This window comes from Bubalus kerabau, chromosome 19 (genome assembly GCF_029407905.1).
Source record: "Bubalus kerabau isolate K-KA32 ecotype Philippines breed swamp buffalo chromosome 19, PCC_UOA_SB_1v2, whole genome shotgun sequence".
NCBI lineage: Eukaryota > Metazoa > Chordata > Mammalia > Artiodactyla > Bovidae > Bubalus > Bubalus kerabau.
Window position 1 is genome coordinate 55,775,786 of NC_073642.1, and position 14,581 is coordinate 55,790,366.

Consider the following 14,581-nt stretch of genomic DNA (forward strand, 5'->3'; position numbering starts at 1 on the left):
TGTTCTTAAAAAGGATAAACAAGACTGTTCAGTAACAAATGTGCCTGGATACATTTGTAGGCCCCTTTAGACTCTTAAAAGCATGGTAAATAGGAAAATAACTCTCAACAAAAGTTGAGAGTTGTTATTTTTTTTTAACAGTCATTTCCTCGTTCATTTTGAAACTTTCTTACATTGACAGACTGATGATAAGGGTGTTTTTGCAACATGCCTTTCTCAAGAGTACCAGCTGGCGGCTGAAACATTTCATCTGACCCAGTCTCAGGTGTGGGATCTGTCTTATGAATCCATCAGCTACATCTTTGCTTCTGACAGCACCAAAGCTGACCTGAGGAAGAAGTGGAGTCATCTGAAGCCCCATTTTTAAGCTGTAACGAGGTGAATACTTTTGAGTGTGTTTTACAACCTAGATCTCCCAGCCATATCCCACTTAGTAAGCCACTCCTCCCTTGGAACCATAGCAGCCAAGTGCTGCGGACTCCGACACCAGCACCTTTCTCATGGTGGGTGCTCAGTAAATCTGTCTTAAACCGCCTGAAGGCTCTGAGGTCGTCCATGGCTTACCTCCATGCTGCTTTCAGGAAGGGACCCGAATGCTGCTGCACACTGAGCTCCCCATTCTAGCAATGGTTTTGCCTTAACAGTCCCTCTTCACTAGAGATCGTGAAACTTCAAGAAAATCAAAGTAGGTTCTCATCAGGAAAAGTTCTGGAACTGCTAGTCTAAATAAGGTGAGAAGGGAATACAGATTGTTACCAAAACCTTTAATCTGTGTAGTTTCTGATGACAGCTCTGTGTTTTGTTGTGCCTACTTTAATCAGACTCCCTTAAGTATTCTCCAGAACTGGACTCCAGGCCACACTGCATACCATGGATTTTTGTGAATCCCAGTAGCCAGGGTTAACCTCCTTTGGGTGATGCTCGTGACAGATCAAGCTAGCTGCTGAGATCTATCTGCCTTTGCCCTTCTCATGATTAATCCTTCTGGAGTCAAGATACATTTTAGATTTTGAGTTGAATAATGGCGAGAGAATTGATCCATTTTTGTGCTCATATCTCATCTTCCCTTCCTTACTTTGTCACGATAAAAATAGTTCCCTATAGAGTTGACAGGACAAACCTATACTCAGGTTACAATAAAAGAGAAATGGCAGTGTTCTCTCTCTATATATATGTATGTATACACACACACACACACATATATGTATATATATGAACGTATGTATGAAGTGAAGTCGCTCAGTCATGTCCGACTCTTTGTGACCCCATGGACGGTAGCCTACCAGGCTCCTCACTCCATGGATTCTCCAAGCAAGAGTACTGGAGTGGGTTGCCATTTCCTTCTCCAGGGGATCTTCCTGACCAGGGATCGAACCCAGGTCTCCATCATTCCAGGCAGACGCTTTAACCTCTGAGCCACTGGGGAACCTATGTATATGTGTGTATTAAGTCATATGGCGTTGGCCATAGAGAATAAACAATAAAGGGAAGAAGGGATAGCATGGGGGCGGAGGGGGGGAAGAATAGCACGAGGAAAACAACTGATGAGAACAGACATGACTGTCTAGCTCCTGCCAAGATATCCTTGCTTTCTCTGCTGCACACACCACCCAGTCTGTCCCCACGGTCTTACAGGAATTAAAGGGAGGGGTGCACAGATCCTCTTGCTCTCCCAGCAGCAGGCTTGGCTTCTCCTAGAATGTCAGAAGGCTATGTATTATTTCTTGCTTCATCCATCCTCAAGAGTGGCAGATAATGGTTTGTGAGTTAGTTTGAGATAAGATTGACTTTTCCCAGGTAAGAATTTTGCCTTTGTCTTATTCATTTTGCACATTTTCTTCATCTGGAGATTGGAGGGCTGGTCCTGGGTCTTTTAAGATAGACTCATTCTCCATGCCCAATTATAATGGGTCCCAATGGATTGTCCTAAAGGATATGGATACAGATACTAAGGAAGAATTTTCATTCTGATTTGTCTTTTACCACATTCTAATTTGTTTTTCAGTCTGGAACATACAGGCATACTTGTAGCAGCCCCACACAGGGAGCCAAAAAAAGCAAGTAAAGATTTATCTTTTCTTCCCAGGAATGACTTAATCATAATTTGCATATATACATTTTTTTAAAAAAGCACTTGAAGAACCACTGGGCACTTTATAATTTTTATTAACTTTGTATCCCTGAGAGGCAGATTAAGGTGTAAACATTTTTCTGCTTTACACAAAGGGAAATGGAGGCAGGCTGACTTACACGTAAGGCATCTGGAGCCAGAATTCGTATCTGTTGATGCCACCACCAGTGCTTTTTCCACAAGACTATACATAGACATACTGAACACGGTACTCTCTTTTAAAAACATTACAGCACACTTCCTAAACTATCTCAGATCCTGAGGCATTGCTTTACACTGGTATTTCTTGTTCTCTCCCTGTCTGTTTAGGCAACATAACTGAGGTACCACCTCCCCTTAATTCCTGAGACTCAGGAAATTCCCTCAGCACCAGAACTCCAATTCATCATTGGTAGACATCATTACTGTCTACCACAGTAAGCTATGGATTTTAGAATATCCTATCTCCCCATTTCTCTCCCAGATCTCATTCCTGAGAGCTCATTAATGTGACTGTGACAGGGCTACTTATCTCAGACCTTAGCCATTGGGCATCTTCTTTCCTTTGACCTGCCAGTCGAAATATCTTCTCTCAGGATACTGGTTCCTGACCTTTGTCTCCCATAGGAGCTAGTCCCCTAAAACTTCTCATCGTTCTTACCCAGTGCCAGTCAGCTGTTGCTCTGTCAGTAAGTGCAGCACAGGACCTGATATATTAATATTTTGGGGATGGAAGCCCGTCTGTGATACTCCTGGCACTCCACGTTTCAGCTGAAGCAAGTCCCTCTCTGACCCCTGCACAGCCCTTACCGTGCTACTCTGAGCTTTGTCTCACCTTCCTTACAGTCTGTCCTTTGCCCTCTGTTCCCTTGCTCCCCAGTTTTCCCATTTCTCACCCATTCAGCATGCAGTTTTACAATTAGTTTTGGAAAGTTCATCTTGCCCAGTAAACCTTCCCTCTGAGCACTTCCTGCTTCATGAAGCCTTCCTGATTAAAGAGAAGGAAATACCTCTCATTTTTTCCCCAAACTCGAATGCTTTAGACCTTAACTTTTATGCATTGTTACTACCTAGCTTTCTAAATTTCTCTAAAACCGTTGTAGCTGTACGTGTGCACCATTTGTTCCTGTCAATGTCATCTGTTGTAGGTTGTAAGGACAAGGAGGGGGTCTGTTTAACTTGTGCTGTACAGGCTCATACTACTGTGAATATGTGGGCAGTTAATTCAATACCATCTTTATGCTATCAGAATTACACTTGTTTGAAGAGCTGCTTTTAAAAATAAATGTATACAGTTGAATGTGTGTGTGTGTATATGTAAGTATTGTCAACTCCACTGACAAATTTGTCCTCCTTACCATTAGGGTAAAGAATTTTTGGCACAAAGTGGTCTGTTTTCCCAGTCTGTGGGAACATGGCCAGTGGTTTCTGTTCATCGCACATTAGTATTGTGTCCATAGGATGCGTGACACTCATCCAGGTGTTAGGGTGTGTGGATTATGGCAGTCCCTCTGGCAGTTGTAACTGCTTTCCCTATTACTGCATCCACTTGCCTTCCTCTTTGGGCTTCTGGACCACAAGGGACAGACAAAATTTAGATGATGAGACAGACCAGAAAAAAATCACACTAGATGCTGTAAATACAATGTTACTCTATTCCAAAGCTTCTGGGGCTTTGAAGACAGTAAGAAATCCAGGGTTCACACCTCACTGTTTATATGAGGTTTACACTGTTCCCCCGTATGGCACACCTAGATTCTTGACAAAATGGTTTATAGGTCAGAACCAGACTGGACACTTAAAGGCTCCTTCTTTAAGGTAAAGGAGTGTGTGTGATAAGTATATCATTCTGAGCACAGACTTAAGTGAGCAGGAAAAAAAATCATTCTTTTTTGCATTTCCATTACTGTATAAAGAGCTAGACCCATTCAGTGAGAATCCTCACTACTTCTCCATGAAATGCTGCAGTGTGGGTTTTTCTAGTTGACATGCAACTGAATAATGTGATGAGTAAAGGGTACACATCAAATTCACAGGATCTGCTACTGTGTCCTGTTAGGGGAACAACTCAGGCTCTGAGAGGAAAGGGTGTTACCGTCAATACAAGCAAGGAGAGGGAACGATTCTTCCTTTCATTCTTACTCTAGATCCAAGAGAAACACAGGAACAAGCAGTGGGGTAAATTCTAGACTGTTTGCTTAACTAGTTGGGCACAGATTAGGAGGTGGATTTCACTACTGGAGAACTGTTTCCAAACAATTTCAATACATGTAATGAGGCGGTTTTTCTCATAGATCCTCAAGGGCTTGCTTAGGTGCTGGCTGTGACAGAAGTTTCTCTCGTGTGTGGATCTCTCGGTGCTTGTTAAGAGCGGAACTTTTACTGAAGCACTTGCCACAGTCTTGACACCTGTAGGGCTTCTCTCCAGTGTGGGTTCTGTGGTGTGCACGTAAGTCAGAACTCTTGCTGAAGCTCTTCCCACAGTCGGGACACACGTGGGGTCTCTCTCCTGTGTGTATCCTCCGATGTGCACTGAAATGAGAGCTGTTATTAAAACTCTTCCCGCACTCTTCACACTGATAGGGCTTTTCTCCTGTGTGGGTTCTCTGGTGAATGATAAGGCTTGAGCTCTGATTGAAGCGTTTTCCACACTCACCACACTCATACGGTTTCTCTCCTGTGTGGATTCTTCTGTGGGTGATGAAATTGGAGCTGTCACGGAAACTTTTCCCACAGTCAAGACATTGATAAGGTTTCTCTCCAGTGTGGATCCTCCGGTGTCTAATGAGGCGAGCGCTCCGACTGAAGCTTTTCCCGCAATCGGCACATTTATATGGATTTTCTACTTGATGGGCTAGCTGATGCATAGGGTGGGAGTTTGGACCAAAGCTTTTGCTGTATCTCAGATATTTATAGGGTCTCTCTCCCAAGTAAGGTCTCTGATGACTTGGAACTTTACCTAAACTCCTTTCAGGGAATGTTGGTTTTCCTTTTTTCTCTCCCAGGGTGTTTTCCCACTGTCTTCCAGATCTGCATTCACTCTCATTGCCTTTACTTTGATTAAGATGCCGGGGAATTTTTCTTTCAGACCTTGCAAGTAATGTCTTATGTAGTTGTACTTCCTCAGAAATATCCCGTTTTAGATTCTCTTCATTCTCAAATCCAGCCTCGAAACCTAACATAAGAATAGAAATTTAAGTTACCCATTTTCTCAATTATTATGTGTGACTGTAAAGTATCACATTAGATGACTTAACATAAAAATTAGGGAGCTCTAGATCCTAAATAACTGCTGCTGCTAAGTCGCTTCAGTCGTGTCCGATTCTGTGCAACCCCATAGACGGCAGCCCACCAGGCTCCCCCGTCCCTGGGATTCTCCAGGCAAGAGTACTGGAGTGGGGTGCCATCGCCTTCTTCGTCCTAAATAACTACTGTCTATTAAAGCCTATTTGGTAATCTGTCACATGCTTCTCATCTACAGGGGAACTGATGAATATGTTCTTTTAACTCTTTTTCCTGGATATTTGGGATCTTCAGAAAATCCTCTCAGTATACCAAGAAAAACCTGCCAGATTTAAGATAAAACCATGACTATGATTATGCAGGAAAGACACTTTCTAATGCTGTATTTTAGCCTCATCTCAGGCCTGTCACGGTTTATATTCTTTGCCAGTAACTAAAGGGATAAGAAAAGAATGCCCAGGGAAACTGGGGAACTTCTATATTGAGGAAGAGCTACTTGAGTCCTTTTCACCCTCAAATTCCATGTGTTGAGAATAAAAACAGGGTAGAAAGATACCTGTTGTCTTTCAAAGAACAAAAGGCCTTCTGAGAGAGAAACTTTGGTAGGTGCTGTCTCTTTCAAACTTTCTCTTTGCCCACGGACAAATAATCACTAGATGTTCCAAAGCACTACTCTAATGCCCAAACTAAGCTTTAATATTTGTCTAAGAGCCAAATGCCAGGCTTCCCAGGCCTAGGCTATGAGAATTTGTAGATACTTGGAAAGTTTCAGTTTGCAAATTTAGTTTGAATTTGTAGAATTTTCAGAGGTTTCAGATAAACTCTGGATCCCAATTCCCTGGACTAAATCTGAGAACATGTACCCCTTAAAGCACTATTTCTACCCAGAAGCCCAGTGTTAGGATTAGACCCATGAAATGGAGGTTCATTATATTAACTGAAATCTCAGAAACTTAAATATGTGGCTATAAATTATGAGCCTCTGAGAGGGGTACTTAGCATTTCCTAAACCTAGAAGCTGTTATTTAGTGGAACATGTTAATAGCTTCATGGAGTTGATGCTCTGTGGAGCACACTTGAAGAATGCAGATCTAAAGAATATTTTGGAAAAGAAAACTGTTGTTTATCAAATGCCCAAGTACTGTGCTAGGTGCCTCACTGTGGTACTTCAGTTACATCAGTCTTGTGAGGCTGGTCTTAATATATAAGTAAAATTACAGGGTTAAGTAACTTGCTTTAAGGTACTCAACTAATAACATAGTCCATATTCACATACATATATATGTATGACTCCAAAAACAGAATTCTTCCTGCAAGGAGGGAAGCCATAATGAAGTTTTATGTTTTTTTTTCCTAAACAGTAAATAAGATTCAAAGGGTCAGTTCCCTCAGAAATTTCAGACTTTGCATTAAGTGTGTCTGAAGAAAGAGATTATCAGGTTTTCATATATATGAATAAAGCAGGCATACAGATAGTATATAAGCTGAAACTAGAAGAAAAAAGCAGAAATGAGACTGAACTTTAAAAAAACCAACTTCATGTACTATGTGTACATGACATGCCGTTTGGGAAATGTTAGCTTTCAGAGTCCCTGCTAGGTACGCTGGCTAGTAACTGAGCAGCTCACGTGCAGATGAGGGCACATTTACAAAGTCTGCAGCCATCTCAGATTGATGCTATAGCGTGAGGAGGCAAGTCAAGTGGAAAGCTGCCTAAATAGACAGGAAACCTGGAGAAAAGAGAGGAATCCCTGAGTATTGGGTGTAGAGGCCAGTTCTCCTGGTCCTCAATCTGATAATTTTTCTCCTAGATGCCACTGCCTTCCCTTTGCTATGCTATGCTATGCTATGCTAAGTCACTTCAGTCGTGTCCGACTCTGTGTGACCCCATAGACGGCAGCCCACCAGGCTCCCCCGTCCCTGGGATTCTCCAGGCAAGAACACTGGAGTGGGTTGCCATTTCCTTCTCCACTACATGAAAGTGAAAAGTGAAAGTGAAGTCGCTCAGTCGTGTCCGACTCTCAGCGACCCCATGGACTGCAGCCTACCAGGCTCCTCCGTCCATGGGATTTTCCAGGCAAGAGTACTGGAGTGGGGTGCCATTGCCTTCTCCACTTCCCTTTGCTACTTCTACGTTAAGAAGAGGATCTTACCACTGGGGCTCTGAAATAAGACTGGAGCACGGGTCAGTGCCTCTGGAGGTATCTCGGGATCCTCGTCATCATCTTCAGAATCATCTTCTATGGCCTCGACTGCCGGGTCGGCTTGCTTTTTGGCTTCAGCCTCACTGGTCTCCTGCATGGGGCATAAGGCTATCTCTTCTTCCTGGCCGTCACTGGGCCGGGCAGCCACCCGGGCATTCACCAAAGCGTCCATCTCTTCAAAGAAGGGACAGGTCTCTGGTGCTTGGCCATTCTTGACTTTCCGATAGCTGGTCTGTAGGCTCTTAAACTTGGTCCGACACTGCTCCGGCGTCCTGAGGAAGCCATATTCCCATAACCGCTCAGCCACGGCTCCATACAACTGGCTGTTGCGGTGACAGTGCCGAAGGGCTTCGTAAAACTGAGTCTCACTAAGAATTGCAAGGTAGGTCTTTGTCTCTTCGTAGCCCCAGTGCACACCTGCCACCAGAAGAGAAGTTTTAGCACCACTTACTGCAGGGCTTTATAGCCACAATTCCTCAGTCCTAGCATCTGCATCATGAAAAGTCACCTAAGCTTGGGCTCCTAGGTGAGAAGGCAAGAACACTTCACGTTTCCAAATCAATGCAGACTCTCAGGATGTCCTGCTTCTCTGGCCTCTATCAGTTTCACAGAGACCTTGATTCCTACATTCAATTTAAAAGGCCTTTTCACCTGATCACAGTAGTGATCATTATGTACACTGAGGCAAGTATACAGAAGGCATTTCCCCATTCTTCTAGTAGTTCTGGAGTTCTTATCCTAACTAGAAAATAACTGGTTAGAAGACCTACCGTCAGTCACTGTCAGCCAGGAGCCATCCTTAAATTCTCTGATCAATGTTTTCCTACCAGCCCTACTTCCTTATAAATTAAGTCTCCCAAAGAATGTCTCAAAATCCCAAGGAACAGTCTCTTTCAGATTCATACTGCTGCCTAATGCACTCCCTTTTATGGCCCTTCTTCACCTGGCCACAGTCTCAAAAAGCCAGCCCAACAATAGCAAAGGCCTGAAGGGTACAAGATAAGAACCTGTGGTCATGCACCTTCTCCTTAGTAGCAGAGGACTGGCAGAGCCAGGAGGAGGAAGGAAGCAGAGCATGGAGTATCTCCTGGTGCCCAGCAGGGGCAGAACTTCATCAGGATGACCACAGACTCTGCTCCCTGAAGGTCCCTCAAGCTAAAGAGAAGAGAGGTTCCAAGAGCTTTCCTCCCACTTGAGAGCCAGGTGGCAATGACATTGCTTCCATTATCCTCCACTCTCTGCCAGTGAAGCAATAGGGAAATAATTGGAAGACAGAGAAAAAGCAGTGGAAAAAAATAAAAAGAACACAGATAAAGTAATAGCAACTAGCACATGGGCCATGTTTGTGATTTACCTAAATTTATTCCAGTGACAAAAAGGGAAAGAGAATTATTTTTTTTTAAAGGAAAAAGTGCAAGACAAGAAGACTAGAACAGAGCAAAAGTAACAACACATAATAAAACGTGGAAGGAACAGATAGCTGTTTGCAGTAGAACTGCAGCTTTGGAGTTAGCTCTGTCCATACCTTACAGTTGAGGACACAAACTGTGAAATGTTCCCTTAGCTGATGAGTGGGCAGGATTAGAAACAAAGCCTCCTGCTTCATATGTGGTGCTTTTCCAATAACAGCTTAGTTGTACAGATTACATCAGTAATAATGTGATATTTAAAGATGGTTCCATAGGCAAATAATATTTCAATGGAGTGTTAAACAAGATTTCTTGCTGCAAAACTGGGTCCTGTTAAAATGCCAATATGTGATGCAAATCTCATAGAGGAAACGTAGAAAATGTTTTCCCAACTTTAGACAGTCCTTCACTATGCTCTTTTAAGTAAAAAGGAACACATAATAAACTTGAGTTTGGAGGATAAAAATAAAACACCAGTTCATATAAGGCACTCAACAGATAAACTGTTTCTCCTTAAAGATACTATATTGCCAAGATTTTCTCAGCCTTCAGTGATTTTATAATCAGGAAAATATATTTTAAGGAAGAAACAGAAGGAATGGTACTCCTTTTCAGGACTCACTTGAATTTTGAGTGTATTTCTTTATAATATTTAATATTTTTCTTTACTTACTATTAACTCACTGCTTTTCCCACAAGAGAAGGAAATACATCAAGAACTGAGAAATGCCTCTATTCTCTTAAGTGACAAAGCTGGCAAGTGACGATAAGTTTACTGACTCCACACCCAACGTCCTAATTCCTCCGTCTAATCCTAAAATGCCAAGAAGAAAGGCTTACCACTTGGGCTACGGAAAAGGACAGGTGTGGTGGAGCTGTCAGGGTCCTGGGGAGTGGCCTCTTGGCCCACTTCGTCACTGTCGGACTCTTCAGCCGTGGCCTCCTCTCCCTCTTCATGGTGCCAGCCCTCTTGCTCTGGCTCCTCGGTCTCAGCATCACTGCCTCCCAGGCCAGAGTGAGAGGCCGCCTCCTCCGGGCCATTACTGGGCAGGGCAATAACCTGAGCACTCATCAGGGCTTCCATCTCTTCAAAAAAGGGACAGGTCTCAGGTGGGTGACCACTCTTGACTTTCCGATAGTTCTTCTGGAGACCTTTGAACTTGGTCCTACACTGCTCCAGGGTCCGGAGGAACCCAAACTCCCGGAGCCGCTCTGCCACAGCCCCATACACTTGGCTGTTTCGATGACAGTTTCGGAGAGCCTCATAAAACTCAGGCTGACTGAGAATTGCGAGGAGAGTTCTGGTCTCTTCATGGCCCCAGTGCACACCTGCCACCTTCTCATCCTCAAAGCCCCAGTGATCCTGGTCCACCCAGCTGCTTCTCTCTCTCCTGGACGATAACAGATCAGCAGGCATTCGTCTGTCTTCTGTGTGACTGCCTCTTGGGAGTTCCTTCTCCTTGGACCCCAGATCTGGGATCCATGGCTCTCCTTGCTCCAACCTGGAGACCATGCTGGATTTAGAACATGGAAATCCTGCTTGCAGGGAAGCAAACAAAGGACATCATAGTTTGGAATGATCATAAAAAAGTATGAATTCAGACTTGCTTTTTTTTTAATCCAAGAAGCTTATAAAGAAAAGTAAGAAAATGTTTTCAGAAAGATCAGTGGATTGAAGAAAGTGAGGAAAATACATAAAACCTCAAAAAATGAGAAATACTTTCCAGAGCAGGGTGACAGAGGAAAGTGTCCTCTTGTGTGTTCAGAGCAGATAATTCTGCTCCAAGTTACTGCTTAGCTCTCCTGACTACTTGTATGCAGGTCCTGGCACTGCTGAAAACAGTCACCTCCTGCCTCCTAGAGAGCTGACTCTTCAACGACATGGGGGTTAATCCGAGCAGAGCTCACAGTAGGCCCTCCGTATCCACGTTCCTCCACGTCTGTAGACTTAACCAACTACAGTACTGTAGTCATTACTATGGAAAGATCGCTGTGTATAAGTGGACCTGTGCAGTTCAGACTCATGTTGTTCAAGGCTCAGCTGTGCTTCTCTACTTGGGACTAGAGAATTAAACTCAAGAGTGATTGCAAGGAAGAGACTGTCTTCAACTGTTCCATTTCTCTCACACTTGGTCAGTAACTTCTAGAGGCTTTTCCCTCAGTATATATCCTTTATTCCTAATGCCACCATCTAAGTCTAGACCTCTGATTTTCCCTCACCTGGGTAACGCAGCAATCACTGCTCTACCTAACTCCGGGCTCTTGCTTCATCAGCTCATGTGCTATTTTACTGCCAAACCTTAACTTGAGTGCCTGACAGGCACAGCCCATTCATACCAGACTCCTCTCTCCAGAATGCAACACACATTCACCACTCTGCCTTGCCTTTACTTTAACTCCCTCCCTTCTATGCAAATTTAACCCATTAGTGCCCCCCTGAAGCCTTCCATACAGCCCTCCTTCGTCTCCTACTCTTTCAACCCCTATTGTACTCACACAACTGAGTAACAAGTCATTGTTTGGCACTGTTTGAATACAGTTCAGTTGACATATTTATGTTCACTTTTACATTCTCATACTATAGGCTCTCTGAGAGGCACCTTTCCTCGTTCCAAGTACCCTGCATGGTGTTAAGCATGTTGGTAGCTGTTCAAAACGGATCGATTTTGCAAGTGGGGTTGAGGGACTGCATCTGGATGACTAGACAGACCACTACCAGCCTGGCTGGGAAGGCTGGCATCTGGGATGATAACATCAGAATTCAAAACCACCTCAACAAGTTGAAGTGTTCGAGGAAAACAATGTACAACATGGAACTCAGCAGAGTACAAAGACGAAAAACAAGTTCCACAAAACCAAGTTTAAGAATAAGAACCAGGCACAAAGACAATCAGGAAGAGACCTGGGAGTATCAGGTGAATGATAATCATTAGTTGAGTTATACTGAAAGAAAGTATAATGAAATTCTGAAGTAAAATTCTTTGTCTGCCTCTACCTGCCAGACCCTCACTGGAGTAATATATATAATTTAATTCTCCACAATTAACATGATGTTTGAAGAATTTTCCAAAGGAGTGACAAAAACTTACTAGCTCTGAAGAATGGAGCTTCTGGGGAAAAGCTTAAAGAAACAAATCTAGTTTAATATGGAGAAAGAAAATGACTAAAGGGAAAATAAGCCAAGTATAGAAAAACTATAGAGAGCCATTCTCTGGCAGACTTATCAAAAGAGGAAGTATAAGAGTACTTATCGCAACAGAGAGCTAAGCTACTTGCCTTCAGGAGGTCCCCAACAGCTGCATGCTCCATTTCCACTCATTCCTGAAATCCCTTTCCCACTCACAGCTCCCAACCCTACTTCCCAACTTAGAACGGCATCCTATCTTCCCACATGAATCTACTCCTCACCGCTCCTTTGAAAAGGTCTGAGCTTCTCCTTTGGGTTCATCTGCTCCTGTGGTCCCAGGTCTGGGCTTCTTGCCCTCTCTTTCTTGGGTACACCCCTGGGCTGGGGTTCCACTGACTCCTGCTGAACACTTAATAACTCTTGTGATGATTTCAGGGGTGTCATCTTCTCCAAGCGCACTTCCTGCCCCTTCACAGAGACTGTGACCTGGAAACAACCCCCATGAATTGTCACTGCAAGGTCATAATGAGGGGTATTCCCAGAGGAGTCTAGTTAATATCCCAAAAGAGATCATCCTTTTGGGACACGGCTAGGGTTGGGGTGGTGGTAGGGTGTTGGTTAATAGAACAAGGGTCTTTCTTACTCCATTACTGTTAGCTTAGAGCAGCTGGAACTCCAGAACAAAACAGTAAACCCAATTCCACACTAAAAAAGAATTCCCCTCTCATTATGTTGAAAAGTTACTCAGGTGGCATCTCCCAATAACCTGTCTGAAAAAGTTACCTTTTGAAGGACCAGAAGTAGGAGCATCTAATGGAGACTGTGCCTTAATTTGGCCTTTTATCCTGCCCCTTCCCAGTCACATACTTCTGAATTCCCCCTCCCTGCTCACCGAACGTCCAGGTCTTCCAGGCTGTCTTTCTAAGTCTTCCACCAGAGTCACTGCCTCCTCTCCACTTTCTGGACATTGCTTTTGTACCCAGTTCTGGATCTCCCCAGGTAAGACGGTCAGGAACTGCTCTAGCACCAACAATTCTACAATCTGCTCCTTGGTGCGCACCTCTGGCCTTAGCCAACGACAGCAGAGTTCCCAGAGATGGCTGAAAGCCTCCCGGGGCCCAGCCACCTCCTGATAATGAAATTTCCTGAAGCGCTGTCGGAAGGCCTCAGAGTTAGAGCCATTCCCTCTCAGGATGGGTTTGGCCATGGTTCACAGCAGGAAGCAGCTTCCCTTCACTTAAAGGTCTAGGTTCCAGGGCTTACACCCATCTTCCCATGTCCTTGGAGAATCACCTGCAGATGAGTCTCTCTCTGTAAGCAGTTTCCTCCTAGGGCAGAGAGAGATGGCACTATCAGAAGGAATATATGTCTAGAGTCTTGTCAGAGCTGGCCTGACTGCCCATATGCTCTAAGTGGTCACCTGAGGTAGCACCAGCTTCAGGTCAGGAAGTCAAAACGGAGCATGAAGGTGAGAGACCATTCAAAGGCTGCATTTCTGGGCAACATCCAGGGCAGCCCGGAGAAGCAGCAAAGGATACAGAGTACTGTCTACTCTTCCACCGCCCCCAAATCTGACCCATGGAGCTCCCCTGACCAGTGAGTTCGAACCATTTGGGAGACCTGGAGCCGGGGAGGTTCTTAAGGCAGGTCACCATTCTGCTGAAGGTAACAAAAAGCCTCTGTCCAGCGGGTCGCAGCTGATCTCCGCCGTCCTTCCCCAGGCCCTCACAGCCCGCCCCTCTCCCTGAGACTCCACCACTACCAATTCCCACCCCAAACAAAAATCAAGTACTGAATACTGGGTCTCTGTTTTCCCTCACAGCAGAAGTAAGCGCTCAGTAAACATCCGGGAACTACTGACGGGAAACCTCGCGCATTGAGAGAAGCTGATTTTGGCTCCTGAAGCGAGGTCCGGGTGGGTTTGGGGAGAGTCACACTGAGTTGGTGGAGAGAGGAATTCCGAGGGGGCAGTAGTCATGGGTCTCCTGAGGACGAGTTCGGGTGGTGGCCAGGCGCTCCGAGGTTCTCGAGCGCGGAGCTCAGGTCTAGGAGCGGCGGGTGCGGGGTTCCGGCCTCTTTGTCTTCGTTCCCTCCGGCCAGGTCACTCTCGGAGCCGTCATGAGTCCCTCCAGAGGCCTCCGACCGGACTAAGGCGCCCTGAGAGCACCCTGTGGCCCACACCTGAGAGCTTCTTCCTCTCAGGCTATCGCTCAACCCGCTCGCATCTCTGCCCACCGGCCAGCCTCACCCAGTCAGGGTCTGGCTCCAGCCCGGGCTCGCCAGCCTCCCAGTCCAGCTTCCAAACCGGAAGTCCGAGTGGGTGACTCGGGAGCCAAAGGCGCATGCGCAAGGTCAGCTCCCGCGACTCTTGCGGGGCACCGGCTGCAGCCGGCGAGTGGGCCCAGCTGAGCTCGGCGCACTTCCGGGACGCGGCGCGCCGGCTGCTTTCCGTCCGGTCTCCCCTGCAGTTGTCTCGGCGGGTAAAGTC

General features: G+C 45.2%; 2 protein-coding genes across 6 annotated transcripts in view; one reads left to right on the forward strand and one right to left on the reverse strand.

Moving 5' to 3' along the window:
- ADAL (adenosine deaminase like) overlaps positions 1–3,410 on the forward strand; it is a 23,788-nt gene extending 20,378 nt beyond the window's left edge. For both annotated transcript variants that reach the window (XM_055556275.1, XM_055556274.1), the window contains one exon: positions 182–3,410. In XM_055556275.1, the coding sequence (XP_055412250.1) occupies positions 182–367 (186 nt within the window). In that variant the 3' untranslated portion in view covers positions 368–3,410. The remainder of the gene's footprint in view (positions 1–181) is intronic.
- Positions 2,150–14,461, reverse strand: ZSCAN29 (zinc finger and SCAN domain containing 29). Of its 4 annotated transcripts, none has more exons than XM_055556246.1 (6): positions 13,955–14,461; positions 12,986–13,421; positions 12,375–12,579; positions 9,807–10,502; positions 7,507–7,974; positions 2,150–5,285 (listed from the first exon to the last, which is right to left on the reverse strand). In XM_055556246.1, the coding sequence occupies exons 2-6, from the start codon at positions 13,298–13,300 to the stop codon at positions 4,399–4,401; spliced, it is 2,571 nt and encodes an 856-aa protein (XP_055412221.1). In that variant the 5' UTR covers positions 13,301–13,421; positions 13,955–14,461; the 3' UTR covers positions 2,150–4,398. The 4 variants fall into 4 exon arrangements, with proteins under 4 accessions (XP_055412221.1, XP_055412222.1, XP_055412220.1 ...); XM_055556247.1 differs by having other exon boundaries at positions 13,914–14,461; XM_055556245.1 differs by having other exon boundaries at positions 13,893–14,461.
- Positions 14,462–14,581: the final 120 nt, after the last annotated feature.